Genomic DNA, 17,440 nt, shown 5'->3' on the forward strand with positions numbered 1-17,440 from the left:
AAAATAATACATAATTTCGGAAATAAAATAGATAATTGAAACATTTCAATTTTCTTTTTATTCCAAAATTTAAAATAATACTCTATAAAATATTTCCGAGTAACAATGTAACAAGGGGAACATACTTCCCTCTATTCTAGAAAATTAAATCATGTACAAAACGAAACATGTTTAAAATATTCGAATATTCTGTGAAAGTGCTAATAATAATTTTGTTTCTAGTTCTCGTAACTATTCAATGAACCGAGTGCCCTTGCTATTTTCAGATTTTGGGAATCTGCTTCGCGCAAAATTTGCGCGCGGATATATTCGCGCAAAAGGCGAAGTGGCATTGACAATCGCGTGCCCCCACGGCAGTCTAGCATCTTGTATTTATAGATGCTAACCGGCTACGTTGATCGAATTATACAAGGTTTCGACGCGGACTTCGGAGCTTCGACGAGCGGACCAATTTTGAATGTTCCTTTGAATGAAGAGAAAACATGAATCCCTTCGAAGGATTTTTTCACGATCGAGGCAAAAAAACAAATATCGTCCAACGAATTGATGCCGATACGCCCTGATATCTTTACGATTCGTCGACGATAATCAAATTCGCCGATAACGTTACGTTCGTGCCGCTCAAATCCTTCGACTTGTAAATATCCGAGAAACTTCGCAATTGCACGCGACGATCCCCGTCCTACTCTTTCAATACCGTCCAATCGATTAACGCCTTGATTATATTATCGGATAACGAGAGAAATTGATTGTTTTCCAAGTTCATTCTTATCCGCGCCTTAATTAATTCTGTTCTTAGATAGACTTCTTATAATAAATAGAGTGAGAGCAATCTTCGAAAATAATAACAAATTTTGTAAATACATTCACAGGCGTTATTCGTGGCATTTTGTAGAATTTAATTTTATTACTTTATAACAAGATTAAATATTATACAAAATAAAAAATATTAATTTTTTATTGATATCGCATTTAAATCGATGATATATATTTGATTTAAAAGTAGGTTTGCTTAAAACTTTAATAAATTATATAATCTGAATAGAATTTTTATCTTCAGTCACGCACATTTCTATTAATTAAAATTAATTTCACTCGCTATCAGACAAGTCGGCGAGAGGACGATAACCGTCGCGACGCGAATGTCCAGCAGCGAAGTTTTTCGACGCGAGAGCATCGTATGATATCGTGACGAAACGTCCAAAAAACGTTTGTCTTCATCACCGAAGCGAAACGTCATCGATATTTCATCTCGACGTTATTGCCTGCGAAACGTATCTACTTCTTTGCGAGAAATCGCGCACCGAAATATCTCGCTCAAGAATTGCGAAAGACGGGCATCTGGTTTCAAATCTTATATGAATCAACACTCAAATCTAGAACTTTTCTACGTTTATGAGAAAATATTAATTCGCTCTTCTACATTGACAAGTGTAAAGTAAATCATCCAAATCTGTAAAAAATGCGCCAGATAAACAAAAAAAAGTTTTTAGATTTTCTTGTATAAAATTTTATACAAGAGTATAATATTTTTTTGCTGTATTTTTAAGAATCAAAAATTTTTGAAATATATATATATATATATATAATATCAATTTGAAATATAAGTGTCTTAAGTAACAAACGCATAACAAGGGTGAATTATGATTTGATTGTACAAAATGGATATCCTCGAATCGAAAAACGACTTGTTCCATAGAATATCCACCTCTCAACCCGAGTCAACAAGCAATCGCAAGTGACACTTAAAACGGCGCGAACTCGATTCCACTGAGAATCGATACTCCTAGAACAAACAATAAAGATCTCATCCTGTGCCTGGTACTCGCAATTCGATTTCTCTCGAGATGTCTCGAGGCCGATTACATCAACATCGATTATCGTCGTTTAATCGCGGTTAAATACATTTTCGCTCTCCACCTATAACAATCTATAAAGTTGGGGGAGGGGGGGAGGGATCGCAGTTTAAAGGGGAGCAGAGAAAGAATTTTGTTAACCAGAGTTAGTTAATTGAATCTATCGATGTAGTTAACTGTCAGATCTGATTCTATCAACATCAGCCATTACTAATTGTGGTTAATCAATTATTTTCCAATGAAACTCAATCGTACTAACAATAAGTATAATAATACATACAAGGAAACAAACATTCTGGTGGAGTTAATCGATAGATGCAATCGACCCTTAACGCGACTCGCGACTCGGGATCGCTCGACCGTGGCAAAATTCAAAGGACACGGTCGATTGCGGAATTCCGCTCGCAGACGGAAGAAATCGATACGTTTCGCGCGTTTATATATGGGAAAAAAAAAACAGGCAAACAAGTCCCTCGTCAGGTCCGCGAACTACAATGTGTCGAATCATTAAAGTCGATCAACGTAACGTCGTCGTGGGGGCGCGGTGAACGAGAGAAGTCGACTTCGCCGCACAACACTGAACCAACAACTTTCCGCCGTGATGGGGAAGAACGGCAGCCATAGAACACGCACGAGTGTACAATAACTTTCCCTTGTTTCAAACGCTCTCATTAAAACGATGAATCCATCGTACCATTTCGGGGATATTGATCCTACACACTGGCACATTCCATCCCTCCATTATCGGCGGACCAGCTGTCCGTCGTACTCCGTGTCTATCGCACGCACGTCAGAAAACACGTCATTCAAAACTCTCCTCGACCCTTCGATCTACCCTATAATCGCCGTTATTTATCTCTATGGTAACTGGAAATGAGCACAATGACGAGTTCGTGAATTTCAATGTACTAATGTCATGCGCGCTTTACGTTTCATTATAAAATTTATATTTAAATGAAAATAAAAAAGAGAAGAATTTAATCGTAATGTCACATTTACGTTTCCTTTGCTAAAAATGCTGAGAATTACATGTGACGAGTTTTAAGGTCACAATTTTATTTGCGCAAATAAACGCAGTTATGAATTGTGATAATCATTTAATTTGTTTATATTTATCTGGAATTCTTTGCGAGAAAAATAATATCAAAGAGATTTTGACATGTGTTGCTGAAGGGTCGATAATAAATATGAGCGGAGAGCATTTTATGCCATGTGTTAAATTGCACATGCAGTCGAATGAATTATGTGCTTTACGTGGATTACGTGCGAGTAGACGTGGATGATATAACACGTGCTAACTTGGGCTGTTAATATTTATAAATCTTGTATGCTAGGATATACACGACGGTTCCTTACATATTAATTCATGCTCGAACTTAATATCACAACGGTAAAAAAATTTGCAGGTATAGTTGAAGAAATATTACGAGACTTTCCCGAAACTACGGAAATTTATTTCGTGAACAAAAGAGACTAATAATTAAATTTTTCCAAAAATTTATAATTAGATCGTAAAAAAATTTTATCGCGGCTGGTCCGCAAAATTGATTGACTTACAATATCCATTAATAATTCTCACGAGTATAAGATGTAATTTTTACATGTCTCATTGAAAAAAAGAATACAATTGTCTTGAATAAAAATATAAATGAAAAAGGAGAAAAAAGCGCAATTGCTCAATTTTTAAATTTTGCAAAATGCATATTGAATCAAAAAGCAAGAGTCTAAATGCCACAATGCGTTTTCTCTAATCGATTTACGTGCCAATTGATTACGTGATATAACCTGTTGCTAAACAGTTCGAGCATGAATGCGAAATGCGTCGTACATATATCCTTCTTTTAAGACATTTCTACAGAATTCCTTGTAAATCTCATCATGTTAGATAATCGAATATATCGATACAATTAACAAGAAATATCTGTTAAAAAAATGCCATTGTTATTTTACATACGAAACTCGCTGTACGAATTATTGTCGACTCACCCTAGGAACACCTCTATCATAAGTACACGATATTAATCCGTGATGTTAATTAGTCATACTTCGTTTCGCCGTATAAAGGAATTAAGTTAACCGACGATTGTAATTTCTCACGAGCCATTGACGCAAATGTGAAAACGCGGGTTTAGCAAAGCGGCTATGCTATTTAAGACGAATAATATTCTTTTCATAAATAATTGTTTTTAATATTGTCCCCCTATCTGTCTCTCTCATGTGTTCTACATGATGGGGTGGCATGAGCGGCGAATGCCTACATATGCGCGCGACAGTTGTATGTACATATAAGATCCGTAATGATCTATTTTATCAAGATCAAAATATTAAAAAAAATATATATATATCACACATTTTCTAGTAAAATAAGAATGAGTGTTTTAGAAAAATACGTTTTAATATACGTAACACATACGTGTACGCAAAGTGTATGTCATGATTTCTATATTTTATTCATAAGTGCGCGATGAGCACAGATACGTCTAGATTACGTCTATTAGAAAATCGTCGAAACAATTTGCTAAACCCGACATTCCCGATTCGTGCATCGTTCCATTAATTTGATTTGTTAACCTGATCCGATATCCTCATCGAGAAGACAATCTCGCCGAAGAATATACGGATCACGTGACACAAATTAAAATCAGGTTCGATTGAAATGTATATTATATAATACATTAAGCGCGTTAAAAAAAAAAACTTAGTTAACGCGCAAGTTAACTCGTTTTATTGCTCTTCGCAAGATTTTCAATTTTTCTCCTTAAATATACTCGAGTAACGGATAAGTATGTTGATCATCATGCTTCTCCGTTTCGCATCACACGATCGTTAAAATATCAGTTGCTTAGATTCATAAGGCGTCAAATTTTACCGTAAGATCGAGCCAGTAATTTCTGGTTAAGTGTTTGATATTTAATTTAATTACTTGCGAGAAATGCTGCAACCGTCCTTCGGATACAAAATTCAATTTAAGATCAATTTTATTTTTAAAACGCAATATCATAGTCTGCCATACCTCGCGTCGCATTTTTATAATTCCATAAATCAATCATTTATAATTAGCAATCTCTACTGGATTATATTTGAACGAATTAACGATCTGTATTCTCTGTACGTACGATTTATCATATTGATCTTTGTAATCTCATAAATGTTGCAAAACTGCATATTTCATCTCTTAGCGTACAATATCGTTTGCATCGTCTTTTTTATTAACTTTTTATCTTAATAAAGTTATATGGTTTACATATTTCAGCTTTTGTTTTTCTTTTTTTCATGTTTCACCTTTTATTTTGACGTCCATAATACTTTGATAAATTAATGTATCATCTCTCTTTCAACTATAATATTTGATATGTTTTACATAATTATTTCTTTATGTTTATACAATAAAATCATAATTCTTTAAATATTAAATATTAGAAAAAAGTTTTGATAATTTTTTATTTAGGATGATGTTTCTTACAATATTACTGAGAGTACATTTCGACATAGCAATCTTAAGTGTTATAGATAAATAATTGCAATTGTCTCCGTAAAATAATCGATAGAGTGACTCGATAAGCTAAACGTAACCAAAATGATAATAATTTATATCTTATTACCCGATCCATCTAATGTCTTATGGACAGTTATATTATTACATTCCTTCTTTCAAATTCTTGTAAATACTGTATATTTACTTGTAAAAAAAGAACTAAGGGAGAGAAAGAGATAGTTTAATCGCTTGACCAACACCGTTACGGTAAAGAAATGATGTAATATAATGTTCTTCTCGTGTAAAATAGAAAACAAGATTTTTTGTCCAATCAGCTCATTCCGAATCTTGTAAATATATAACCGCATATACCATCGTATCGAAATAATCGGAATAAATCAATTATCGTGCCAAAAAATTCCATTTCACATTTCGATATATCATCGATAAATTCGAGAAAGTAGTCGGAAACAAATGTATAGATGTACAATTGAAGAGAGAGCTTATTTCTCCATAAACTATCTCATATATATTTTTTTAAAATATGAGAATTATATGTCTATTTCTCCCGTATTAAATTTCTAATAATACCATTTTTTTTAATACAAATTTAAAACGGTTTGGGGAAATAAACTCTTCAGTTTAAATTCGTTGTACAAGTCGCTATTGTCAGAATGATTAAAGAGTAATGATTAATGATTAAAAAGTAACACTACGATTATACTGCAAAATTATATTTTGCGTTTTTCATACGAGACGCGTGTCTATATACGATAAATCTAATGTAAATAAAAGCGAAACACGTCCGAGTAGAGATTACTAACTGACCAGGCAAACCGATGTTTCTACAACGTTTTGATCGTACTTATCTTCACTGAGTTGAACTGTAGCAAAAAAAAAAAAAAAAAATCTGAGCGAACCGATACGAAAAGTTTGTTATTTCGATGACCGAATCGCGCGGAATCGCAATGAAGCTTTCTCTTCGTGCCACGAATGCGTTCAATATTGCTCGGCAAGATTACGGAATTTATATCCGTCATTCGTACAAAAATCTTTCCTATGGATAAAGTTTATATTAATTGTGATTAAAATTTACGTACTGCCTTATTTTTACTATAGCCTTTCGATTTAATGATTGTGAGATATACGATTGCCAATCGTGCTTCGAACCGTCTGTGTATGTCTGTAATTACGACGATACTGCCATTGTGGTGTTTGATCTTTTGATAATTTGCGATTTATTATATCGGTGCGACTATACATATGTAATATAGATAAATAGCATTCCTAAGTGTAATCACATTGTAATTGAACTAATGTAAATATACAGCCACATACTTTTCTTGTAAGGCTAAGAGATTACTGTAATGTTTTTATGGACAGAAAAATGGATATTTATACCCATCAACGTGTAAAAGAGTCAATAAAGATTACGATAATTGGTACTTTTGCACAATTTCGTTAAGAAGTTTTATACTTATTTATATAAATAATATTTATATAAATTATTATTATGATGCATATATCAAAACAAAGAGATATAAATATATATAATATTATTTGTATATATAAAGTATATTCTTATTATATTAATTATGTTTGTTGCATGATCAACGATTTCATACATATTTTTCTGCATTATTATATTCTCTCTTTAAATTCCTTTTTTTTATATATATTATACATGAAATATATATATATATATATATATATATATATATATATATATATATATATATATATTCAGACTATATTTATTAAATTATTATTTTTACATTATGTACGCTATTAAATCTTCCTTTGTTGCTTATCAATGGAGAAAAAAAAACAAGAAAAATAAAGCAGTTTTATCGAGTGTAACATCGAACGGTAAGTGAATAAACGTAGTACAAGTTACTATCGGCTATATTTACACTTCCCAGGTAACTCTCTCTCTCTCTCTCTCTCTCTCTCTCTCTCTCTCTCTCTCTCTCTCTCTCTCTCTCTCTCTCTCTCTCTTTCCAGATAAGCGTTCGTTTCATAATCACTAGATGACTACACATATCTTTTACAGAACTTGATTATAAAGAAACATGCTCAGTAATTACTAAATAAGTTTTTCTCATATCTATATTAAAAATATCTCCAAAAATTTATCAATTTTTTTATATAATAAAGATATACTATTTATTATGAAAAATAAAAAAATAATAAAAAATATTATATCGCATCTTCTCTCTCTCTCTCTCTCTCTCTCTCTTTTATTTTTCTATTATATGTTTACAATAGAATCTATATCTGTCCACCGAAATCTAAATCTTTTGTTGATCCAGAGCTGTCTCTTCTCGAGAAATCATGCGTCGTACCAAGCATACATGAAATCTTTGCACAAAATCCTTTTAATACTCGGAGCATTCATTGCCAAAGGATTACTCTCGTGGCTGTTTATTGTTAAGACATGACAACTTTTCGCTCGCGCGATCCAGTTCTGACGGCAGAATTGTTCGAAAGTCGGTGCGTATCGTGCGACTATCGTATAATTCGAAACTTGTCGAATCCGGGACAGAAATAGCCTATCTAGTACGCAAGTAAGTACAGGCACAGTATGTTCAATTGCATATATGTATGTTTAATTGCGCGATTATTATGCCGTTATTGCATAGTTCGCGAATACCCGGAGCCGCCCGTTTTCCCGAGAAATCTCCTTACGCACGCAACTGACAAGACTTTACTTACACGTGACGAGAGGTCTACGTGAAAGTCGCGACGTGGATTATGGTGAACCACGATGCATCGATCACCATGATTATTGTCCTTCGAGTCGAATGGTGATTCAGGTGATTCGGAGTAATCTTTTCCTCTTTTTTTTCCCCCTTTCTTCTCTCACATAGAGTCACCCAACTGCTCCAATATTTCTGTTTAGTACCGATTAAACTATATATCGATATTATAGATCGATCCTTCAACGTTTTCACGAACTAGTTCTTTCTTGTGTGCAAGCATTTAATATTTTCAAAGACCATTAGCCTTTGTATTGAGTAAAAAGAGCTTTGTCTACAAAGGAAAATATTCTAAACTCTAACTGATAAGATATACAGAAGCTTACATGATTGATATTTAAAATAACTTATTTTTAGTACATATGGAAGATTGAAATGCGTAGCTATTTTTCATCTCCGAATAATGATCTCACACTGAGAGACTTTATATATTTAAGCATATCCCGGAATCCAAGTGGCAAACTGTCGACCCGACAGCGGCATAAATGTCAAACGAATCCTCACATAAAAATCGACTAAAACAAATATGCGATGGCGGCGATATCGCGAAATCCTTTCGGCCTACTTTCGCCTTTTCTTATCTAGGCTGCGCGACCTATAAAGAAGAAAAGGAAAATTCGTCAAATTTTTTCAACTATACGATATCACGGATAGATTTGCATAATCGTTTTTTCTAGTGACAAACTTTCGGATGGCACCATCATCTAAGAAAAACCGATGATTTCTAGCAGGCACGACCAACAATAAAAATATCACAGAAGCAAAAACATCGTAAAATATCGTATTTTTAAGTTGTGTACGGATTTATTTGTTGAGGTGAAGCATCAATATATCTGTATGTTATGCATTCTAGCATTCGCAAAATAATTACGGTATTGTGTAATTAGTGCATAATTCCTAACTGATAAAGAGTGAAATAAAATTATACATCGAGATGCGTGAAAACGAATTTTGACTCTCGATCAGCATCAGAGAGATAAATTTTATATGTAATATTTTAAGATAAGATATTCTAGAGGAATCGCTTGTTGTCTATTTTGTTCATCTGCGAACATATTGACATAAAATGCGTTTTTCCTCTATGCTCTCTTCTTTTTATTTATAGTATCGAGAAATCTAAAATTTTTACGGATTGCAGCTGCCGATCGTTAATGACAACTTACACAGCTTTCAGATACTTTTATTGCGTTCTACTACATGATATTGCACTTTATGACGCGGTATCGAGTGTATTTTTCACTCTACGGTCTCTGGGCCAAGCTAACCTGATAAGTCCGCGAATATACGTTCATAAATAGCGCGGTGTAACGTGCTAACGCGCGCTATGTAGAACGAGCTTTATATTGTACAATATTACGAGTATAAAAAGAAAATTCGCGCCCATGATGTACAATACATACGCTTATGACTATCTGACGCAAATACTCTGTTGAGTAATTCAATTATTTTCATAAATGCAAATAATCTCGAGAATATTTATCTATCTACTCGATAAATTAATGCATTTCCAAGTTAATCTACCGTTTCTATAATGTAAACATTTTTATTCACGAAACATAAATTATTATGTTTGTCATTTTTTTTTTTCTTTCTTTGAGATAAATGATCTATATTTTTCGATCGATACATCTTTATACAAAACATGCAAAATTATAAAACGATAATATTGTCTTCATCAATTTTTATAACAAGTTATGTGGAGTTTCTTAGATTCCAGAGATTGAATTTTGTTTTCTAGCTCTTGTTTGTGTAAATAATAAGAGTAATTTCAATGCAATAATATTCTTTTTCTATTATATTCCTAAATATCATAAATAAATAATACATTTATTTAATAAGTAATTATATAATTATGTCGATAAGAAAAGATTAATAAAAAAATTTTTTAAATATAAAAGAAGTATAAAAAAATATTCAACATTAATCGTGTTTATTTTTTCTATACACATTTTACTAATTAAAATTCAGCAGGTATTAAAACGCGTTTTTAATTAATTATGAAATTTGCGTTTTATCACTTCATTCGAACGTTACTGGACGATACTGGCGCTATCGACTACCGTAGGTGTGTCTTATCGTTAGCGAGGCTAGGCAATGTTAAAAATAGAGAACGCACTTGTGTTGCGACAGATGTACCGATAGACTCTAAACGCGATTGTTAGATATTAGTTAACTGAAAATCTATACACGCAATCATCATACAAGATTATTATTAAACGCTAATTTGCCTGCTTACAATCGTTGTTTGCTATCGGAAACACACACACACACGCGCACAACAGAATATTCACGAATCTACGGTCACGTTGGATCAATATTGAACTGAAAATATCGACTGATAGCTATAAATACTTAAATCGAGCGAATTTATCATCGCACAAGTGATAAAAGCAAATACGTGCACAATCATGCAATTTTAAAAACATGAAGCTTTTATCAATTAAAATTCAACAACTATTATATAAAACGCGTTAAAAAAAAATTACTTATCAAATTTACGTTTCGTCATTTCATGTGGATACGTAATTCAAGCAATAAAAAACATCGCTAAATGTAACGCGCTGTATCGTAGTAATAAAAAAAAAAAACGAGTTATCACGAGCAATATAACAACTTCACGAAATTGTTATAACCCATCGCAGATAATAATAGCAACAAATAAATAAAGAGCCAATGTGATTTAAAAAGCTTGTATTTAGTTAGCACCGAGCGTATCTTCGATATGTAACATGTGCAAATTTTTGTTGACACACCTCACAATTCTTTTCATAAAATAATACATTCGATTGTAGCAAGGTGACGGCATTGATATCGTAAAATCTTTACAATATCGTTATGTCAAAGTACGGGAACAAACGACTGATAGTATCTAAAAAGTCTTATCTCGTAAAATATTTTATTTCCGGATTAATTGATTCCTGTTTGCGATACTGTCTTTATCGTATCAAATGCTAAAAATACAGAAATAATATGTGAAATGTTCAAAGTATATCTGTTCTTTTTTAACTTTGGAATTAAACTTAGTTGGACACTCTTGTCTTTTCTTACACTTACACTTCTTACGCATTTTATTATAAATTTTCTGTTAATAATTTAATAAATTTAATATATATATATATATAAAATTTAAATTATTAAATTATTAAATTTAAAAAGAAAAAGAAATTTTATATTTCTATCGTATAATAATATATTTCAGAATTAGTTAACAATTAAAAAGTATACGCATGTATTCATATATTAAAAAACATTTTAATATTCTTCATTTTAATATCCTTCAAATGCAAATATTATTGTTGTCTTTACATTATTGTACCTAGATAAGAATGAATGGAAATGCCTTAAATAAACAGAAACCGATATTTAATAATATTTTTATGATACATGAACAGCCATTTATTTTATCACGAAAAATCATATGTTTAAATTTGATAACTGTAAATGTATTTTTATGTTTGCGATTCGTTTAGAGATGAAGACCTGTCAGATAAATCGTTTTTATCATATTAATGCAAAATGCCCTGCATGAATATTGCGAATTTAAGATATCTCACTGATTAATCGAATAAACTAAAAAACATAAATGCGATAATGTAAGATGTATTTGGAGAATAGATTATTTTATATTGTTATTCTATATATGATGTCTCACTTCTATATATGATCTTTCACTTATTTTCTATTTATATTATTGATTTAAATATTAATGTAAAGTCTATAGTGTATTTTTGAATATACCTGAATAATCATTGATGTGTCCGTAATATAGGCAGATATTTTAAATTATGCAATGTTAATCGATATCTTCATTATTAAAATCGTGAAATAGCTCCAAACATAGCACTGATAATAAACCAATACATACATTAAATTGATCCCAACATTTTAAGAACACACTATACATATAAAATTATACTCGCGCGTAATTATTATTCTAATTATTATAAGTAATAATGTTTAATATAACTCGTACGCATGCCGTGATAAACATCGTTATAACACGATATATAATACTAAGTCACAACACGACTAGTAAGCCCCGTAATGAAGAGAGTCTGATATTTACATATCGTCCAATATTCCGATGAGCGCTTTGTTTTCACATCATGCTAATTACACACATATTACATACGAGATCATTATCTCCGCCGTACGAAAAGGCTCAATAACAAATTTTATAATTTCTGTGAGATATATATAATTACTTTTTCTACCGCGAGATAATACTTGATGCGTAGCACACATAATTTCGCAAGAATTATAATGAGATTCTTATAAACAACGAAGAAAAATATACCGAGCATGAGACTCTTATTTTGAACTGCGAAGAATGGCGTCTATGTTAATACACACCATCCTCACGTAATTAATGACGGTAGTCCTCGTTGCGACCTCAACTGATATCGATTCCGTAAACATCGCTTAACGATCAAGCCGCGAAGACTACATAGAAAAAAAAAATACAACTACCTTATCGTATTATACAAAACGATGTTCTGCCACTGAGATCGAAATGTGATTGAACGATACGAGAAGTTGTTACGAATATTACGTCGCGATATTGATAACGCGATAAATCGTCCGGTATATTTAGATAGATGCATATTTGATGTGCGATCGGATATGTGGACAGAATAATATATGCACACTGCATGAGGAAGAGAATACCGTGCGCGGGTAATGCGAAAATGTCTGGTGTTCGGATTAGCATAAGACAACAATAAATGCAGAACTGAAGCGCGCGGTCCAACGAGCGTAAGTCGATCCGCGACAAGAAAACTGCGAAAAGCCCGACGAGAAAGTTCGCGATATATTCGAATTAAATTCTCCTCCACGTATCGCTGAAGTTTATTCAAGAGAATTTGCAGACACCCACATTACGTTTGCAGAACTTGATTTTGACCCGTCAATACTTGCGTCATTTCCGAGAAAAGTAGAAAAAAAGATCTTTTTATTCTCTTAGTAATAATACTAACTGCAATAAAAAAGAATATTTTCTCCGCCTTCCATCTGAGCATTCTGTATATACATATTATACGTGACGCAAAGATAATAAATTTTGATAGCAGTTGTTAAACATCAGTTTAACAACACTATACTTTGCGTCTTTAAATCTCCTTTATAATAACATATATTTCCATTGCATTCGCAATTCAAAAGGATACGCGAGAAAAAAAAACAGATGATGCATAAAGAAAAAGAAAAAAGTGAAATAACAAATTAATCACACTTCAACGTCATTCGTGTATATTTATTTGTTTGCCGATAAGTTATATAATCCACGTGCATCGTTAATCCGTCAATACACAATCGCTAGGACGTCAACACATTTTTACGTTTGCGCTACACGTATTACACCTGATTGCTTTAATAACCGAGATCGATCGTGCGATGAGTCTTCCTATGCGTTGTCTGAAATCGCTCATAGGATGGTACCGAAAAACCATGATGACTCATTACAGCGCGAACGCGTATCGCTCACCGGGATGCATCACACGAAATGTGAGATGCTCGTTAGTCTTGTTCCAGGTGGCTCGTTATACCGCCGGTAGCTCTGTGTCAAGTATCACATAAGTTAGCCTCGACGCGCGTGACACTCGCGTAATACCGCGTAAAGGAGGGAAGAATTATGAAAGGATGGAGGAAGAAAAAAGAAAAGGAGCCGCGAACTGTCAAGAGCGAAATGGCGATCACGTGCCGTTATACGACGTTATCTGACGTATTTCCCCAATGTATGTATCAGTCTCCTGGTCAAAATTTAGACTTTACTCGCGACTTTAAATCACTCCTCTTCGCTATAATCTCACGTGTTAAAAATTTTTCCATTTCTCATAATCGATAAATCTCATTTTTTAGCGGGAGATATTTGTCTAAAGATTCTCTCTCTCTCTCTCTCTCTCTCTCTCTCATCTCTTTCATTCTTTACTATTAACTTATTTATTTCAATATGCGACGATTGCGAGTTTAATGCAAGTTCTACGCGCGTAAACAAGTCGATGAAGAGTTTAAAAGAATTAATTTAGCGATGCATGCTTCGTGCCGTATACGCATAAGTAAAAATACATATGTTAATTCATCAGTCGCTTATTAGGAATAGCAACGAGTAGCGCCATAAAAATATCGATGCACGTGGAATTGTAAATAATGCGTTTCTTTGACTCATGTCTCATTCTTAATCCCTCGTCGGTATTACATATCATGTATAATATTTATGCAATATTTTATGCGCGACAATTTATATATATATCAAGATAATTATGCGTGTCTAATATACGATAAAATATACGAAATGTTAAACTCCGGATGGCTTTACTTGTAACGGAAATATTTGACTAGGAATTACCACGCGTACGAGCACGCAGACAAGGAGATTATGCTAATTCAGTAGCAGTGTGTATGGTGACATTTGGATTTGCAGATGGCTAAACGCGATTCGGAGAAACGAAAATTCAGATGTTCGCTGGTTCAAAATGTCCGTTGAATCAAAATCTCAAATTATGCAACGCACAGAGTCGATTATTTCGTTTGATCACTTAATTCCTTCGTTGTGTTTAGCGGCAAATATATATTTTTTTTAATTATTATATTTTATTAAATATATAGAATTATTTCTACCGCATAATTCAAGTTAATTATTCGACAATCGTGAAAGCATTACGAATAAGTTTAACAATTTATATATTATTATGAACGCGATAAATTGATATTCAAGAATGGAGAGCCTGAAGATCTCATGCGACGCATCGTATCTCAAAGCTCGTCATCGTATTGTACGAGATAAATTAAAACAAAGTCTTTACAAAGGAGTAGTAAAAGAAGATAAGCGTATTATATTCAGTGACAAACAATCACGTCTTACATCATTTTTATGCAGTAGAAAATTAATTGTAATAAAAAAGGAATCATGAAAGCTCTCTATGAGAGTTATAAAAAAAAAAAAAATCTTTATGCGGATAAAAAAAAGCATAACACGTCCGGCAGCGAAGATATTAAATGTGTGAATTTCACTTTTTTTAACGAATGATCGAAAACATTGCCATGTATAAAGGTATTACGATTGAAAAGCTTTTAACGTCTATTTATATGTCTGTTTTATTTTCGTGATACTTCAAAGTTTGCGAAAACGTAATTTATTTTTCGTATTTTTTATCCTTCCAAATCATGCACAATCCTAACAATCTTCCTTATTCTCGACAAGTCTCGACCGTGACATTAGATCAGCGAAATGACATCATAATAAGTGAACAACAATGATATAAGAGTCGCAAAAATGAAGATATTCATTTATCGTCAAGGTCTATTTGATGGGAAATGCAAGAATTTTTCAATTGATGTCCTTCTAAAGATATGAGAGAAAACTCGAGGCAATAAAATTATAATCAGTCAAGATTATGAATTGCTATTAAAATATAAATAAATATATATCAAAAATAAATATATATATATATATATATGTCAAAAAATAATACAATATATATTTTTCTCTATCATTATTTATAATGAGAGTTAAATTTTTATATTAATTAAACCTTTCCCCTTTCGCATATCTTATTTCCACATTTCATTCTATCTCAGGCTTTCTCTTTAGAACAGGACGGTGACCTCAACAATGAATTCTAAGAATAACGGCAGATAAGATCGTATCAAAGATACACACGATATATTATTTCGATTTTAAGGACATTGTAACAGGAAGCGATTGTTTGCGATTTATGTTATTGTACGGATGGATGATGATACATGAGGAATAGTGACAAGTATATCAATATCTCATTGATATTTTTAATCGACATCAGCACAGCAACCGTTCGTGACCGGGTTATCGGTAAAATTACCGGTGTAAGAGATGGATACGAAAAGCGATACCGGTCGCGCAAATCAATTTCGTATATATACATTCCAAGTCTGACGTTCGCCCGTCGTTTCATCTGCGCGTGGACAACGTAAAGCAACATACAATTATAAGATTACTGTCTTTCGTGGAAAATTCACGCAGTGGGGATTTTCACGAGTTTTCTCACGCGCACCGTCTCCGTAACGTTACGTCAAAAATGACATCTTTTCATCATCGTGACAGGATAACTTCGACGCGAGCATCATATGCGTCATTTCACATCATTATCTCTCGAATGCATGTATCGGCGGGATGCGCGCGCCCGTCTTATCAAGAAAACTATACAATTTCATGTATCTGTTATCAATTTCTCTATCGAAGCGAAGATATACACCTGTTCCCACCGATACCATCGTCGAGAAGATCGATGACTCTTCGCTCCCTTCCCCCTACCCCTTCCTCCTCCACCTCCTCTTCTATATCGGGCGTTTTTATATCTTTTAATATTTTTACGCGCAATGTATACGAAACTTTTGTTAAAGTTATTATAATTATTCCCAAGCTTCTCTGTATATCTCTTCCTATTATTTCTGTACGAAATGCCACAGGAGAGAAAAGCAAATGTTCATAATTCTGGCAAGTTTACGAAGTTATAAATATCCGTTGTCTCTGGTCCCTCTGTCATTTTACATGCAAACTGCATAAAGGTACAGTCCGATAAGTTGAAAATGTGACTCTAAATGTGCGACTATAGCCGACGAATTTTTTTTCAATCTCACGATAATATACACGTATAAGAAATATAATATCTACTCTGCACGGTACGAGAAGCAGACATATATGTAAATGTCGAACGAAGGATTTTTATTGAAACGTCGACGATTCGGAGGAAGAAGATTTCAGATGACGCATCTCACATATAGGACGCCTTAAAAAAATTGAGCCGAGTTTTTCTCAAGAAGAAAACCGACGCGCATTTCGGCGGGATCAGCGAGCGCGGAAGCACATCGTAATCATATCGCGCGCGATGACGAAAGGATTTCGACAGAATGATCGAGTGACCTTAACATTTTACATCGAACTTGTGTGTTTTATAACGAAGTATTTAAATGATCGAGAAATACTGTGCGATATGTTATACAATCAGGTATTACGGATGTAAGTTTTTTTATCGTTTCATAATCGACTTGTCAATTTTACTCGCCAACATATAACGCGGACATTTGTATTGTCACACGTGGGACTCGTATACATATATTCATATATAGTCCGTATCAGCGGACAATTTCTTTTCCAGTCTCAAAAAAAAAAAAAAAAAAAAGGAACAAACACGAGACAAGAACTCTTGCGTCCTAGAAATCGAAATGTTCGAATCAAAACATATACGTCAATCTCGCATTACATTCCGAAAACCGAAACATAATACGTTAACTATATAATATTTCAATGTATATTAATTACTCATTTAGAAAGAGTAACCAGAGAGGCCCTCCGGCCTTCCGGCCCTCCCCCCCCC

At 33.1% G+C, this 17,440-nt stretch overlaps 2 protein-coding genes across 4 annotated transcripts in view; one reads left to right on the forward strand and one right to left on the reverse strand.

Moving 5' to 3' along the window:
* Tsp26a (Tetraspanin 26A) overlaps positions 1-1,950 on the forward strand; it is a 99,836-nt gene extending 97,886 nt beyond the window's left edge. For all 3 annotated transcript variants that reach the window (XM_070314922.1, XM_070314930.1, XM_070314927.1), the window contains one exon: positions 267-1,950. In XM_070314922.1, coding sequence (XP_070171023.1) covers positions 267-335 — 69 coding nt within the window. In that variant the 3' untranslated portion in view covers positions 336-1,950. The remainder of the gene's footprint in view (positions 1-266) is intronic.
* Positions 1-11,855, reverse strand: part of Mrps24 (mitochondrial ribosomal protein S24) — a 114,368-nt gene extending 102,513 nt beyond the window's left edge. The window contains exon 1 of the mRNA XM_070314937.1: positions 11,829-11,855. Within this exon, the coding sequence (XP_070171038.1) occupies positions 11,829-11,840 (12 nt within the window). The 5' untranslated portion in view covers positions 11,841-11,855. The remainder of the gene's footprint in view (positions 1-11,828) is intronic.
* Between the last annotated feature and the right edge of the window lie 5,585 nt (positions 11,856-17,440).

The sequence above is a fragment of the Polyergus mexicanus genome, unplaced genomic scaffold (genome assembly GCF_030449975.1).
Source record: "Polyergus mexicanus isolate NDT 795.1 unplaced genomic scaffold, iyPolMexi1.0 SCAF_2, whole genome shotgun sequence".
NCBI lineage: Eukaryota > Metazoa > Arthropoda > Insecta > Hymenoptera > Formicidae > Polyergus > Polyergus mexicanus.